The 16039-nt window shown below is 31.4% G+C and overlaps 1 protein-coding gene across 1 annotated transcript in view; it reads right to left on the reverse strand.

Annotated features, from left to right (window-relative positions):
- Positions 1-12293, reverse strand: part of LOC118197739 (serine/threonine-protein kinase Genghis Khan-like) — a 464691-nt gene extending 452398 nt beyond the window's left edge. Inside the window, exon 1 of the mRNA XM_085811939.1 lies at positions 11364-12293. Within this exon, the coding sequence (XP_085668065.1) occupies positions 11364-11550 (187 nt within the window). The 5' untranslated portion in view covers positions 11551-12293. The remainder of the gene's footprint in view (positions 1-11363) is intronic.
- Positions 12294-16039: the final 3746 nt, after the last annotated feature.

Genomic DNA, 16039 nt, shown 5'->3' on the forward strand with positions numbered 1-16039 from the left:
GTACGGCTTCATAACACGCCATGTCTCAAAACACGCCAAATTGTTGTTGTAGGCAGTTGTAACTCCCGACTGGCACGAGGAGTTGATTTTAAAGGACTACGTTGGAAAGCAGTTTGAATTTGTGCAACATTTTCGTCGGGAACACGAGGGCGGCCAGGACTCTTTCCTTTACATACACATCCTGTATTTACAAACTGTCGATACCATCCGCGAATGTTCCACCCATTCGGAGGATCACTTTGGTACTTCAACTTGAAACGTCTTTGCACTGTAATCACGGAATTGCACTTCGCAAACTCGAGAACACAAAATGATTTCTGCTGTGGAGTAGCCATTTTAAACATGTGACGGTTACCACGCAAAACAGAAGATAACTGACATCTAACGGCTATTAATATAAACTAGATTATGTATTCGTTCCGCCAATAGCCGAGCCGAGGAGCAGTGATCGATAGTTTGGACAAAATAATACTTTGTAATACGTATATTGTTTTTGAAACACGGTGTAATGGGAGACTAATTTTTGCACTCACAATTCAGTGTTAATTTTTGTCATCATTTCCCTTAAGCGAAGTTCAGTTGAACATTATTTTAACTATACACCACACAGAATTGAAAATCGCAAAACGTCAAGAAAATGTAGTAACAGAAGTTAAGCAGAATCTAGATCTGTTATGAAATGAATAGATTATTATTTTTTCGCGATCCCTACACTGAAGTGCAGAAAACGTTGCGTACATAATGCCTAGTTACACTGTAAACCATTAAAACCCAATATAAAAGGAAGCGTCTGAAATTGAACAAAAAATATGCATGTTGTGCGAGTCATGGGAAAACATGTAATTAACTGCGTAGCAGATATTAAAATTATGCAAGACATTAGCGTGTAAAAAATTAGATGCATAATCAGCGCTAAAGAAAAAATTAAATCAATGTACTGACTACGAATTTTAAAAACATTACCCCGTTTTCTAGCCAAGTGAACAAGATATGTCATAAATAAGGTAAATTTAGCTCTCTCTCTCTCTCTCTTTTTTTTTTTTTTTTTTTTAACAAACGGTTTTTAAAGACAAGTACTGGAACAAATATGTCCCAACCGTAGTTAATGGTGTGATACTTATGTTCCATACTTAGCGATCGACTTACTATAAGCACAACTATTATTCTGGAATTATTATATGAAATAGATTTTACATCGTACGGTACAGGGTAAAGCATTCTTTGCATAATCCAACATTACACATTGGCCAACTCATATTTCCTCTCTTTTCTATGTTCATTTGCGTACAACAAGCATAGTAGCGTTTTGATTTTCCAACTATTGGAAGATGATCCCCAACATTCAGGAGAGTCTATCCCAGCAGCAATTTTTAAACTTTTAGTGGAACATATACGTCCAGTTAGTAGTCAAAGCGTTAAATTCTGACAGAAAATTCGGGAATTATAAGTGAATATTTTTCTGGTGGGTTCATATCATTACCAATGAATTACTGAAAGTTCAGACCGAGACATCAGTATTCATATTTCGCGAAAAGAGACCACATTACCGAAAATAACGATTTCAGTGCGTAAGGAAAAAAGAACTTCAGTGAGTGATCTCAAGGTGCCCGACAAACACAAATAATAATAATAATAATTATATGGCAGGCATTTGGTTCGCAAGACATTGTTAGGAAGCCTCATCAAATGTTTTTAAGTTCAATTACCACTGCTGGGTTTCCCATTGTATGGCGAAACATCATATGATGCAGCAATCTTTGTTAGGTGAACTTTTTCGGCTTCTAGTGATTTCACAATGGATTGGTTTAATGGACTATATGAATTACAGAGAGCTAATCTGCCTAAGGAAAAGCGTGCCTTCGCGGAAGGCTTTTCAAGGAAAGTGTCCGATGACATCATCGTTCGGCGACTAGTATGCAACCCCAAAACAGAATAATCTATATCTACAGTGGTAAGACGCACATGAATGACCTAAACAATATCCCAACATTCTAAAAAGATCCGATTTTAAATCCAGTATCATAATGGCAAATCCTTCTTTTGCTATTTCACATTGAGTCCAAAATATTATGCAGAGCATATATTATATCATGCACAAGCAGGTACAGCATGGGGTGACAGTGCTTTAATAACGCTCGAATATCGTACGTATTACGTAAACCTACCAGCAGTACGTCATTCGATAAAATCCTGAGGTGATTTACATATAAGACAACGAGCGACAACATGCGTCACGCCCTGCCCTAGGATGTCTAAACAGACGTAATGCATCATTGTTTCCGTGGTCTGCACAATCACCCGATTTGTCCTACTCAAATAATCTAATTGCACAATCTAAGGTCTCCCTCCGTAGCATAACGATCTAGTCAAGCGTCTATTTCCTCTATAGCGTCCAGTAGCATTTGCTTATTATTAAAAGTAATCTAACATACCACACTATATTTACTCAATAGGTACGATCGATCAACACTAAAAAGTTTTTTATTTATTTAAAGTGCTTTTTTTTTTTTTTTTTTTTTTTTTTTTTTTTTTTCCGCTTTTCTTCATCTCAGCCGACCTCTGAAGAAGGAGCCCTTGATGCGATGCGTTCTCTATTTATATTACGTTAAACAAATATTGTTCTAAAAACTTCCGTTTATGTAAAAAGATACGGAAACTTCTCATGTCGACCACATCTTGTAGACGATTACTTTTTCTAATCACCGCTTGTCAGACAACAATAAAAAACACCGACAGTGAGAATCACCAAAATTGTCTTAGAAAGGATTCATTATATTATTATCACGAATTTTAACTACGTGATGCTTAAAGTTACACTTATTACGTAAGTTATTCCGAAAGTACATGAAAAATTCATTCAATGCTATCTCTATGGTAAATATTTTCGTAGATTTAAAGAGAATTATAGATTAAATTAGAAAATAATAGTTAGATTAGAATAGCAATAGAGAATTCAGTTACAAATCTAATAAGGCTTAAATAAAAATAAAACAGATTGGAGAAAAAATAGAACAACTTTAAAATTCAATACATATTCAAAATCAGATGGTTATCTCTAAAATTGGTATTAAATTCATTACATCAGAACATCTGCATAGAAATATGAAATGACAAAATCTCTTAATTGCGAACAAAATATTCAACGTATCTGCACTTGCTAATCAACTGAGTCATCAAGTAAATTGAAAAATAATTTGTCATTCAATAGCAAGTAGACGATAATACTCATCAGCAGATAAATGAATTGCGTTCTGATTGCGCATTTGAAGAAACAGCCTGAGGAACGTCAGCAATGAAAAGCAGAACTCATATCCAAATATTTGAGGAGGGAATTCGGTAGTAGATGGAAGAAACTAATACCTTAATGTAACATTAAGGTATTAGTTACATTAAGGTATTAGTCCTTCATAGAAAATTTAAACTGACTTGCCTGTGCTTTTGCTAACGCATATATCTATGCTTCATCCTTAACAAATCTTTTAATACCGCATAACACCGTTACAATATTTCATCTCTAAATATAAAAAAAAGAAACTGCGTTTAATTTCGCAGAAACAATTTAAATACCTTATCTGTCTCTTTGAAAGCATAGTTATTCAACATTTAACAGCTGCTATTCCCAGCGGGGATACATTTCCTGAGAAGATGGATCCACTGTTCTTAACGCTTGAGACCAAAATGATCTGGCACACTGGAGCTTCGAAACTCACTTTTGTTCATGATGCACTTTATCCTTATGAGCTACAGATTTTTGGGTTTTATCGAAAATAAGAGGATTGTGAGCATAGAAATAATTACAAGGACCAAAATAACATCTACAAGGCAGTCCAAGAAATACTTGGATAATTCAGGATAAACTATATATTTTCGAGAATTGAATATTACAATATGAGATGAAATGGGTTAACAGGTATCATGATGATAAACGTCTGATCGTTAAATTTTTAAAATAAGAATATAATTAGATGTCTAAATTATTTCTATGGTATCAAACAAATTTTTGGACCCTAAGCATTCAAAAACCTTGTAAGGAGCAGATTTTAAGAGGTTTAACACAGCCGATTTCCTCACAGCTTACAAAGTATATTTTATTTTCTGAGTTCTGATGGGCATGACGATGATTTTTTTCCAGTATTGTCAGATCAGTCTCATATTAAAAACAGTAATTGATTGGTGGGAGAGGAGAGGGGTGGGAGACTCCCGGATGCCCCCTCCGGGGTGCACTCCCTCAAAATTGGGGGTGGAAAATAGAAGTCCAACCTCTCTTCAGAGTAGGCTCTGACATGGCAACCATTGTTCCATGTAATATGGACAGGACAACAACAACGGCCTTAACCAAATGTATAATATTTTCTTCGATTTTATTACAATTAATATTTTATATTTTCATTTAATCAACAAAAAGAGTTTCCTCGTTATTAATTTTTTTTAATATTTTGTAGAGTCTAGTCTTAAATGTTCAACTATAAATCTATATGAAAGCTTCAAAAAGTTATCGGACAGGAAATGAAGAATTAAACTGATGATATGAAATGTTTTAAACACGACTACAGAATATTGTTCTCGAATCAGGTAATAACAAGCTTTTGTGAATGTTCTGAACAAAAATTTCTGAAACAAAAAAAAAATTGTTCAAAATATATTTGGAATCCTTTTTCGGCAACCCGTTTCATAGCATCTTTCAATACGATTACTATTCAATGACTGAACTGCCTACTTTGTTCACTAAATTATCTTCAAGATATTGGTTGACAAGCATTATCATCTATTACAACAAACAAATCGCACGTGGTGGTTTCATATGGTCTAATATGTTGATCAAGGACTTTATTCGGATACTGAACATTCAGAAATCCAGCAGTAAAATACAGAGCTCGGCGCAGATGCTCAGAATAATTCGTGTCCAAATCAGGATATTGACATCTCTTCAGAGTGTTTTTCAAGAATGATGGACTGGTCGTAACAATTGCCTTTTCTGTTCTCCGTATCATGAGATGACAGAATAATAGTGCAGAATGTACCTGAAGTCATCTGTCCATGATAGTGAGCTCCACAGCTGTTTGCTCTGCATGTTATGTTCTTTTGCCAAACGTAGTTAAACTGCCTTTAGCAAATGAGTCTCGAAAACACATAAAAAAGTCTTCTAGCAATCAGTCTACCTGAAGCAGATGTGTATCTTCTAATTATTATAAAATGATCGAATACAAGTTGAAGTGCAGCTGTGGTTCTTCCGACCTTTTAAGTCAGAAAGCAGTCATAATGGATTGCAATAGTGGACGACCTGAGACTGCTGTTCTTGAAACTGAAGACCCTCTAAGGACCCGATTTCATAGCCTTTTGACAGCGTAACGAATAACATTTAATCAAATTGCGGTTTTAGCCTTAATTAGCGCATTTTCATCCAGTCAGTCGATCGCCCGTCAATTACTCCAGTCTATTGCTCTAGGGTCAGGTGAATTAGGCAAATGGTTTGTACTGTAAACAATACTGTAAATAAATGAAGCTCTGATATTGTACATCAGTGTTTTACTGGTATTCAGATTAAAAGAAATTTTTCAACATGCTTTAACATCTCTAATCTTTGTTTGGTAATCGAATTCACCCCATTCGCAACGTTAGTTGATTTAAAAGCGTCTTTGATTTCACAATCCTAAACACCATCGTATTTGTTATACTGTACGCAATAGCCAAATCCAAGATACGAGTGCCATCTTCATACTTTTCAACAATATCTTTTTCTCCTCCTTGGTGATTCTAACCATTTTTGTCATTGCTTGACTCTTTTTATTAACTTTCCTAAATCTCATTATTAATGAATTTATGAAAAAAAAATATCACTTGAAAATTCAGAGTTATTTTATTTACCGAATAGTAACAAACAGACCTATTAACACTCATGGACAGGCAGTCTTAGCATTATCCCGAAAGAAGCATAATACGCGCTCTCGTGAGCGTACACTAAACTAAAATTTTCGTGTCCAAGCAAGATGTATTCTAAGCTGGACGTACTTTAAAGCGTCCCGAATATGGAGGTACCACTGCATTTTGATTCAGATCTCTGAAAAGCATCTTCTGTAAGACATTTCGGCTGATCTTTAGAATATGGTAACTGGTAGTTTGGCGACATTTTGGAGGCGATAAAGGTTACTACCTGGGACTTTGGTAATAATGTGAGTAGTACTCAGTTCCGATTACGCATTATTTTGTGTGAGGCAAATGAGAGATCATGGGATATGTCATGTGATATTAATGGACGAATTACGGTTCTTTAATCGGAAAAGGGGGGAAATCGGGAAAAAATCTGGAAATTTTGTATTCGGCTTTATTCTGTGTTGTGTGAAACAGTGTTCGTTAATTTTTGGATCCCATGGCCCTAACTAAAGTGAATTCGAAATGGGTATTTAGTGGGATTAAAAGGGGTAGTAATAAGTGTTTCTTTAAGGTTGTGCGAGATAGAAGTAAAGATGTTTTATTAAGTTATTTATTTTACCTGGTACCTTGCTGTGAACTATAAGTATGATTTTAAAGATCCTGAAACAGAAATAAGAAAAGTTTATCGGACACGTAATCAAGATTCTGAAGAAGATTAGGTAAGTTAGTATTTTTAATTATTTGAGGATATTATTTTTATGCATTGTTCTAAATGTAAGGTGGAAGTAAAGCAATTTGGTATTATTGGGAAAATTGTTATTAGCAATGATTTAGTTTAAAGTAATTAGGATTGTAAGCTAATTTTTATTAATTTAATGTATGTGCTTATTTATATTTTAAGTAGTGTTTTTGAATTTAATTATATTTTAATTAAATGATAGTTATTTTGTGAATTTTATGTTTGTAGGAATTTGGTATACGTTTTAGTTGAAATAAACGTGCATGGAAATAATTTAAATATTTGACACTAAGTATTTGTAATGCTTGCGGTATGAATTCGTTGGTGACGTATATAATAGATGATTTAGAAGTAAAAGTTTTTGGATATTTTATTTATTTTATATGTGGAAATGTTCATATTTGGAAAGGGTATATACTTTTCCGCGATCAGGTAATTTCATATATGTTCTTTTTACCGGGTTTAAAGATTCAGAAAATTGTCATGTATTTTCGTGAAATTTTTCTAATTTATGAGAAAAAAGCAGTGTACATGGATATAATGAAGAGTGTGCGCAATGCCATTTTTGTGTAATTCTGGGATGTTTTTTTAAGTAAAAATAAGTCGACGTGTACATGGTTTATGTGTATGTGTTATTTTGAAAAACGCGTAAGGAGTATGGTATTGTGCACTTTTTCCCAATTTTGCACTGAATATTTGTCATGATGAAGCAGTTTTGTTAGATAAAATTTCTAGCATAAGTGTAATTCGGCTAGTAGATTGTTGGAAGAAGTGTTCAGTAGATAAAAAGAAAAGAAACATGTCTTTACTTCGTGAAGACAAAATGGCGGCGGGAAAAAAAATAGAGGGTTGCTGTAAAAGAGTTGGTCGCCAAATTTTCGCCAAGTTACCATAATGTAAAGATCAACCGAAATTTCCACAGGAATATGAAAATAAATTTTCGGTTAAATTAATTATCATCTCAGCTATTCTGCTTTTCAGTTACTCTAAGCACTTTAAAAAGTTGATATTGAAGAATCAAATTTAATTTGATAGCATAGTACCTACGACTTTTAAACGACGTACAAATTAGCATTTCGATATGTTTTAATTTTGTTGAACTATATGCATAGAATTTTTTAACATTAAAAGTTTAAAAATAATATTGATTCGAATGACGAAAAAACACCACGATTCGAGGTTTGTAATTTTAAAATTAAAATCGCGAGATCAAACCATTCGGATAACCCAACCTCAAGAAAAACAAAATATAATTTATAACTTAGGCCGCATCGAATAAATTGATTCAGATATTTAAAGTTATATTTGATCTCAGTTATATTGGTACTCATGTTAATTGTATGAGAAAATAATATTGTTAATCTTTATACAAAAGCCTAAAGAAAATTTATAGCTTATTTTAAAATATTTTTTCTTTCTGGAACAACAGTTTCTATGCAATGTGTACTATTCACTATTCTATAATACAGCACGTGAGTTAAAAATAAAAATTAAAATTAAAAAAGAAATTAAGCTGTTTGTAAAAATTAGTAAGTTATGCTTCACTCAAATGAAAAAACTTTTTACATTATTATATTAATAAAGACCTATACTAAACCGTCCAGTTTAAGTTTACTTTTAATAAAACAAGGCAAGTTATAAACGGACGAGGATAAAGGAAATTAGAAAAAGCCTCTTTTTTCTCTCTGAAAGAACGCTCAGCTATACAATAACTTCAAACTTTTCTGAATAAGCGAAACAATAGAAATAAAGTTTATTTATTTGTAACAATATTAATTCATAAAAAATAAAAATTCTCATTAATTTACTTACAAATTTTCTTTCTGTTCAAAACCTGTCTTATTTTTTAAACGGAATAAACATGCATTTGTGAGTCTCGGAAAATCCAGCTGCGGCTCTCGAACTTTTATTTACACTACCAGGTGGTTTCTATTGTCATGAAGTTTGGCCACCCACGGTCTATATCATTATATAGTATTTCATCAAAGAATTTGTTGAAGAAATGAGTTAAAAATATCGTAAATTAATGATTCACTGATATCGTAAATTAATGATAACTGGACCTAAACGAATATTAGATAAATTTTGCAGCTATGCAACATAAAAATACATACGTAGCAAAAAAATAAATAAATAAATATTTCGTTTTATCTTCAGGAAAAATTTGCATCTGTTCAGTCCTTTCATGTTATTCATAAAGGTTTATATTTTTAGTGTGTCTTTCCGAGACTACTCAATGTATGCCAATAAAATATTTACTGAATTAATACGATAGGATATTCAGACAGAGGCAACGAGATAAGGTTTGCTTTATACCATTTACCGACATGCATGAAAATTTTAGGCGTTTTATCGCCAAATTTCGCGACTTTTAATACCTCGTCGCAAAATGATAATACTAGTAGTTGATGATCAGATGTTTTTTGCCGGTACATAAGAAAGAAAATGTCTTCTTTAAAGACTTCTGTCCAAAAAAAAGCTAGCTCTGCAATGAAAAACTTCGAGTTGATTTTTGAAGAGCGTTTAAGGAATATCGCAAAGCATTCCAAAAATAATGACCTTGATTTATACAAATCTGACCAACTTTGAATTCTTTACACTGTTCTTTCACAACATAAGAAAGCACAAAACATTTTTTTATTTCATTTTTCTCCCCTCCCCCTTTTTTTTTTTTTTTTTTTTTTCTTTCTTTCTTTAAAATTACGTTCATACTCCGACTAAAACTATTTTTTAACACTAAAATAACTTCTAGATACATAAAACACAGTTACTAGGAAAACACCACATTAAACAGACAGAAAATATTAACACTCTTTGGATGTAATTTCTTCAATTTGACATCACTATTTGGTATGTTATCCATTTTTACACAGATGTGATGTATTTTCTTATTTTTAAATTTATGTAAAAAATAAAAATAATAAAACTTAATTTTTGATTAAAAATTGTATTTTTATTTAATGGTGTAATAATAAATAACATTTAAATTATTTTATTTATTATGATTTTTTATAACTTCATACTAATCACTACACATTTATCACAATATATATGCTTAAAATGCATGCTTAAAAGAAACATAAACATGTTTAAAGATTAATAATGTGCATTGAAATTTCTTCTGATTATATTCTTTTAGATACATAAAATTGAATACACATGTTTTTAAATATCAGTGCATTATAATTCATGTAAATTATTAATTAAAATACGATCTGATTTATGAACCTGAAGATAAATATTTAAACATTATTTAGAATGAAATTTATTGACTGGAGTGCACTTAATCTGAAATTAAGCATAAGCTACATAAGGCAAAAATTCCATAAGCTTATTCAATCCAAAAATTCATTTTTATAATTTTTATGTATATTTACATATTCTATTCAAAAATCAATAATTGCTAACACATGCAGTAAAGAGAAATGAGTATTCTAATATACATTGCCCATCAAAATTCAAATCAATTTTGCAATATTTATTCCTGTCATAAAATATTGTGCAAATTCATATCACATACACAGAAAGAGAGAGAGAATTTTAATGATGATAAAAATATTCATTGCATGCTTAAAATAAATAAATAAATATTTCATTTATCTTCTGGAATATATAATAAAATTTCTGCATATTAAGGTTTTTAATCTATACCTTTTATGAAATTAAGAAATGTACATTAAAAAAAATATTTTTAATACCTCACATAGAAATAAATGCAGAAGATATGCAATATAAATATTTTATACTCCATATTAAAGCATTTAAAATAAAGATATTTCATAGAATTATATTTTCTCTAATACTGTAAAATTATAACATGGATAATCCGATTTCAAAAAATTACAGTACAAGTTTACTAGTAGACACAAGAATTATGTATAATTAAAGGACTATGTTTAAAACAAACTTAACATGACATTAATATTTAATGTGGTTAAATAAAATTTAAATAAGTTGATATGCTATTTATAGTACCCTTTCTATCTGCAAAATGATTTTTAGTAATAACATAGAGACCTGAGTATTTTAAATAAATTTTCTCTATAAATAAAATGCTTCTATCTTAATGCTCCCTTATTAAAATAGAAAACAAGAATTATATATATTGCAATACACTACGACTGAACACTCCTAGCTGCCAAATAAAATATTTTATAATGATTATCTATCAAAAGTTTCTACTGTTTCAAAGGTTCACTAGAAGTACCATACAGAATTTTTTAAAGAAATCATATGGTGTTCATTTCCTACAAATTCAATTACTGAAATATTTCTCAAAGCATAAAAAATAATAGAAATAAAAATTGCATGTTGTAGTAAGTATTATTAAATGGTAAAATCAACATAAAGTGAGCATCAGATCTTGCTGAAAATAAAAGAATAGATTTTGCTGAACTATCAACACAAAGAAACTGTAATCAAAACATTTTTTTTTAATTCCCCATTCCAAATAAATTTATTTTTCCCATAACTCAAAATTACAAAATAATAACACATTACTCAAAATTACGAAATAATAATTATTGCATAATGATATGAATATTGATAGTTCATTTGTCAATAATTTGTTTGTTTGATGATTTAGTTTATTTGTTCAATATCTTTCAGTGCCAATTAAATGATGTTATCGTCAGAAATATAAACTATTATTTGTATTTATGAAGAGTCTTAAAATGCTCATAAAAATAAAAGGCTGTGCACAAATATAAACTGTAAGATATTTTGTATATAAATAGAAATTCATTTTACTTACCATTTTCGATGAAAGTTGATACAGTCTTTTCTCGCCTTAAGGTAGAATTGCAACATTCATCGTAAAGCACCAACAGCACGTCAAGTAACGTTTCTATACTGAAGCTTTTACCATTAGCTATAATGGGGCCCCCTAGAAACATTTGTTCGAGTTCTCGTATTCGCTCTTCAGGCGAAAATCCAGACATTTTCACCAAAATCTAAATATACCACAATTAGCAGTTATCCTAGAAGATATACATGCCGGTTAGCGATTCAAGAAATTGTTATCTTATATTTATATAATCCACAGGAAATGTTAATAGAAATTCGTTCACATTTTTTATTATTTCGAATCAATCCTCATGCAAATTTGTGAGCTAAATACAATGCACATTTTATGCATGTAAATCGAATAACAACTGTGACAGCGATTAGTTTTTGTTTCTCCTCGATGTCAACAATAAAAGCGAGTATTTAATAACTATTTTTTAGGCTTACTCAGGCTATAGAAGAACACTGGCGCTGAGAACATGTTTTGTAGTAACCTAGCCTTCGGTTAATATGCGCTAACACATAGTAAGCTTACGAAACTTTCCGTTGAAAACCCCACAACAGTGCAATACGCAAGGGATTCACCTATTGCAGGCGAAACCGTGCTATGAGTCAAGCAGCACCGGTTCACTTTTGCCAGTCGCCGCCGAAATACGTTGCCCGCAGGCGGCTGCTTGTCAAGGCCCACTATTGGCACTACCGATACGCATTATGATCACAAACACAGCTCCGTTCATGAGCCGATCGGGTGAGAAAGACATGTTCTTTTTAAAGACAATAGCGATTATTCCGTCTATTGTAGAAGACGGTGTGAGATTTGATGAAGATATCCGGTTTAGGGTTATTTTTAGGTTCGTATGTGAGAAGTTTCCCCCAACAATTCTTCACACGAACATGGCGGACGACTACTCGCCCATTCGCCGGTCCGTTCTACCTTCGCAGCGAAGGGGCCCGATCGGAACACCAGCGCCGTAGCGGTTGAAATTGGAGAAAAAGCGTGACTGGAAATGTACTTACTTTTTCGGTATGACCTAATTCAAATACCTAAGGATGGAATTCGTAATAATTCGTGAACTAATCGTTAATAAGCAGAATTAAAGTATAAACATAGTTTTCACTATTTTTTAATTCATTTTTTAATGTTCTTACTTGAGACTAGAGAAAATCATGACTGCAAATTTACTTATTTTTCAGTACAACTTAATTTAGAAACCCTAGGATAGAATTAGAAATAATATGTGAATTAATTATTTACAAGCAGAATTGAGTTGCAAATGTAATTTCACTAATTTTATTTACATCTATATATTTTATTTCGTATTTTCTATTCTGTTACCAAATCTAGTTATAAAGAAATTGTGACTGTACAATGATGCGGAGACAAATGCTGTGCGGTGTAAAGTACTAATTATTTGAACTCCATTTATCCAGATTGCTTATTTTTCTTTCTAGGTAAAATAAAGCTTCTTGCATTTAATTTATTGTATGCAATAAGTATTTTTATTAATGATTAAAAAGTTAATTAACGATTATTTAAACAATGTAATAAAATATATTAAGATCTTTTTAAGTTAAGTTTTTAGTTAAATATACTAAAAAATAAAATATTTTTTTAGCTTTCACATTAGGCTGAGTTATAGGTTACTAGAAATAAAATCGAGGGACGATAACAATGATACATTTTAAATCAAAACTGACGCAGAGAAACTTAAGTGAATTGAATATAATTGTTTCTATAGATCTCATTTCTATTATTTCTTTTCCTGTTAATAATATTTTAGTAAAATTCGTATATGGCAGCCTCATGATTTGATTTTTAGACACCATTTACTGAGAATATTATGAAAGCTAAAAACAATTATTTTTAGTGCATTGCATTCACATGTACAACGTTTAAGATTTTATATTTTTTATTTTTAACTTTTTATACTTTTTAGTCTGCGTAACACCGGAATATAATTTAAAAAAAAAAAACGCTTCCTCTAAATGTAGAAAAATTATTCTTTCTAATTAGTGATGCAACAACATACAGGTGATAGCTTTTAAAGACTTTCTATTTAGCCATTCAATTCATTACAATTTTTTTATGTAGAATTTCATTCTCATCATTACTTAAAATCAAAAAGTTGCTAATTAATGAAGGATTAAGCTCTTTATTTAAAAATCCATTATTATTAACTTAGAAAGAACGAAGGAAGGCAGATAGCTTTGCCATAATCAAATAAGCCAAGCCAAACCAAACCAACCACCATTAATTAGCAATCACACGAATGCTTAAAAAAAAGAACTGTTAAATAATAATAATAAATAAATGAATAAATATCAATAAACTGGCAAACGTTATTTGGAAGTATAGTTTTCAATCTATATGGTGGTGTAAAGCCAGAAACTCTGCAAAGATTGGTTTGACTATTAAAAAAGAATATTTGAGAAAATTTCGTCTTTAAATTTTTTAAAAAAATGGCCTCTAATTTTGGAAAACTTTTCAAAAAATATTGCATTTTTATCTCAAATACATGTGCAGGAAAAATTTTAACAAAATCGAATTGATTACAAATAGAAAGAATAAAATAAAATAAAGCAAGTAAATACAGAAACTAAATTAAATAATACCTAGAGAAAATATATTTAGTTACTATTACTTCAGTTTATGTTATTTAATATAAAAAATTATTTCTAGAAATCCCAGTTGAATACATTTTGAGTTTTCTTTAATTTAAAATATATATATATTAGTAAAAGATAAAACAATCGTATTTAGAGCTTTTCGGATGTATTATGTTTAGAAATAAAAATTAATATTTTTTTTTAATTTAACTGAAATAGAAGATAGATTGCGAAACAGGCAAATAAAGTGTAGAATGTTATTACCTAAAAAATATTTTAATGAAAATTTATGCGAGCAATAAAAAGTTTGGAAGTAAAATTTGAATAATTTTTCTTGCATATCATATTGAATCATCCCATAAATAATGGTATTTTTTTAATTGAACTAAAAATTGGGGGAATGGAATAATACGTGCATCAATTTGCTATAAAAATAAATAGTAGTTTGTTCTTATTCTTAGTACAAGTTTTGAAGGGAACAGTTTCAATTTTAATAGTTTTTTTTTTTTTTTTTTTTCCCAAAGCTAGATGGAAGTAATAAGGCGCATACTCGACATATTTTACTTAGTTAAATGATTATTAATAAGATTGTTAATGCAGTGTAAGGGTATCAAGCAATAAGCGTAAGCCAGTAACGGCGGAGATTCCAGAAATTCTGAACCAGAAACCTATAGCTTAGGTGACTAGCCTGTCCCTGAAAAATCTGTAAAGCTCGACGAGGACATCCTATAAACTCTGGTGGAACAAAACTCCACCGTAAAAATTAAGAACTAATGAAAAATTAAGGAGAATATATTTTAGATTTTAAAAAAAATAACTTGAAAAGTAAAAGAAGAATAACAAAACCGCATTATTTGTGGGATGACCCAAAAAATTATTTATTATTTTTATTTGTAAATTCCCAAAATAAAATCATCTCGAAATCGGGAATATCTACATGTACTGTATCATGTAGATAGGCACTCTCTTTATGCCCAGAATTGTTTCTAAGAAACACTGGGAATGCTAATTGTTTGTTGTTTGAATAGAAATTTATTGTAAAAAAATTAATCGCGAGCAATTCACAAATTTTTAGAATTTAACAGATTAAAGTCTCCTAGGCTGATCGATGAGAGTCAGAGAGTTAGAAGTGAAACGAAAAAGAAGATTAAATCATATTTAATCATGAAATTGTGCCTATTATTCCTTTGGGGGGAAATAAGTATTAGATTTTCTGAGAGGTTCGGAATCAACTAAAATGGTCATAGGTAATATACGAAAATAGGGAAAAGTAAGCAAAACTGTTTAAAAGTAGCAGATATTGTCTGGTCCAGAGTAGGCTGTTTATCAACTACATATTGCAAGCTTATTTTTATAAAAATTGCAACAGGCAGAGGACTTCCGCTTTTATTCATGCATTTTTGCAAGCACGCGTGGAAACTGCCGTACGCATGTCTCCGTAGGTTCTCTTTAACAAGGCCTGATCATTGCTTAATTTCACAGTGCCCGAGCCTAGAGCCTTAAATGCAGGATAATTTTGAAACTCCCATAACTCCTCATACCCCTATGACGCTAAATGCTGTACCAAAGGGCCCGGGTTCTATCCCGGAGAAGACATGGACGTAAAGATATAGTGTCTGTGGGACAAAGAGGCACTTTTGTATAGCGAACCGAAATCTTTTCGAGGGGTCGGTGGTAGGGGAAGAGGATGGGAAACCCTCGGATTAAACCCCAGGCTGTTCTCCCTCGGAATTAAAACCCTAGCTTAGCAGTTAGTAAGGCCTGGTGATACCTAACGTGCTTACTTGGATGCACAGATGCCGACCTTGCTTCAGCCTGTACCTATATTCCTCTCACAAAAACAAGAAAAATGAGTTTGAGGGCCCGCTGAAGGGCATCTTTGTCTAAGGCACCAATCTTTCTCAGCGCTCCGTTTCTGACTCTGTGCATTTTAGTTTATTTAGACTATGACAAAGCATACAAGGGTTATCCGCCTAAAGGAAGAAATGCCTTCATGGAGGAGTGTTTAAGGGAGACTAATTCATATTCAATTTACAT

The sequence above is a fragment of the Stegodyphus dumicola genome, chromosome 2, assembly GCF_044657685.1.
Source record: "Stegodyphus dumicola isolate Sdum_Otavi_A_Nest chromosome 2, ASM4465768v1".
NCBI classification, from domain to species: domain Eukaryota; kingdom Metazoa; phylum Arthropoda; class Arachnida; order Araneae; family Eresidae; genus Stegodyphus; species Stegodyphus dumicola.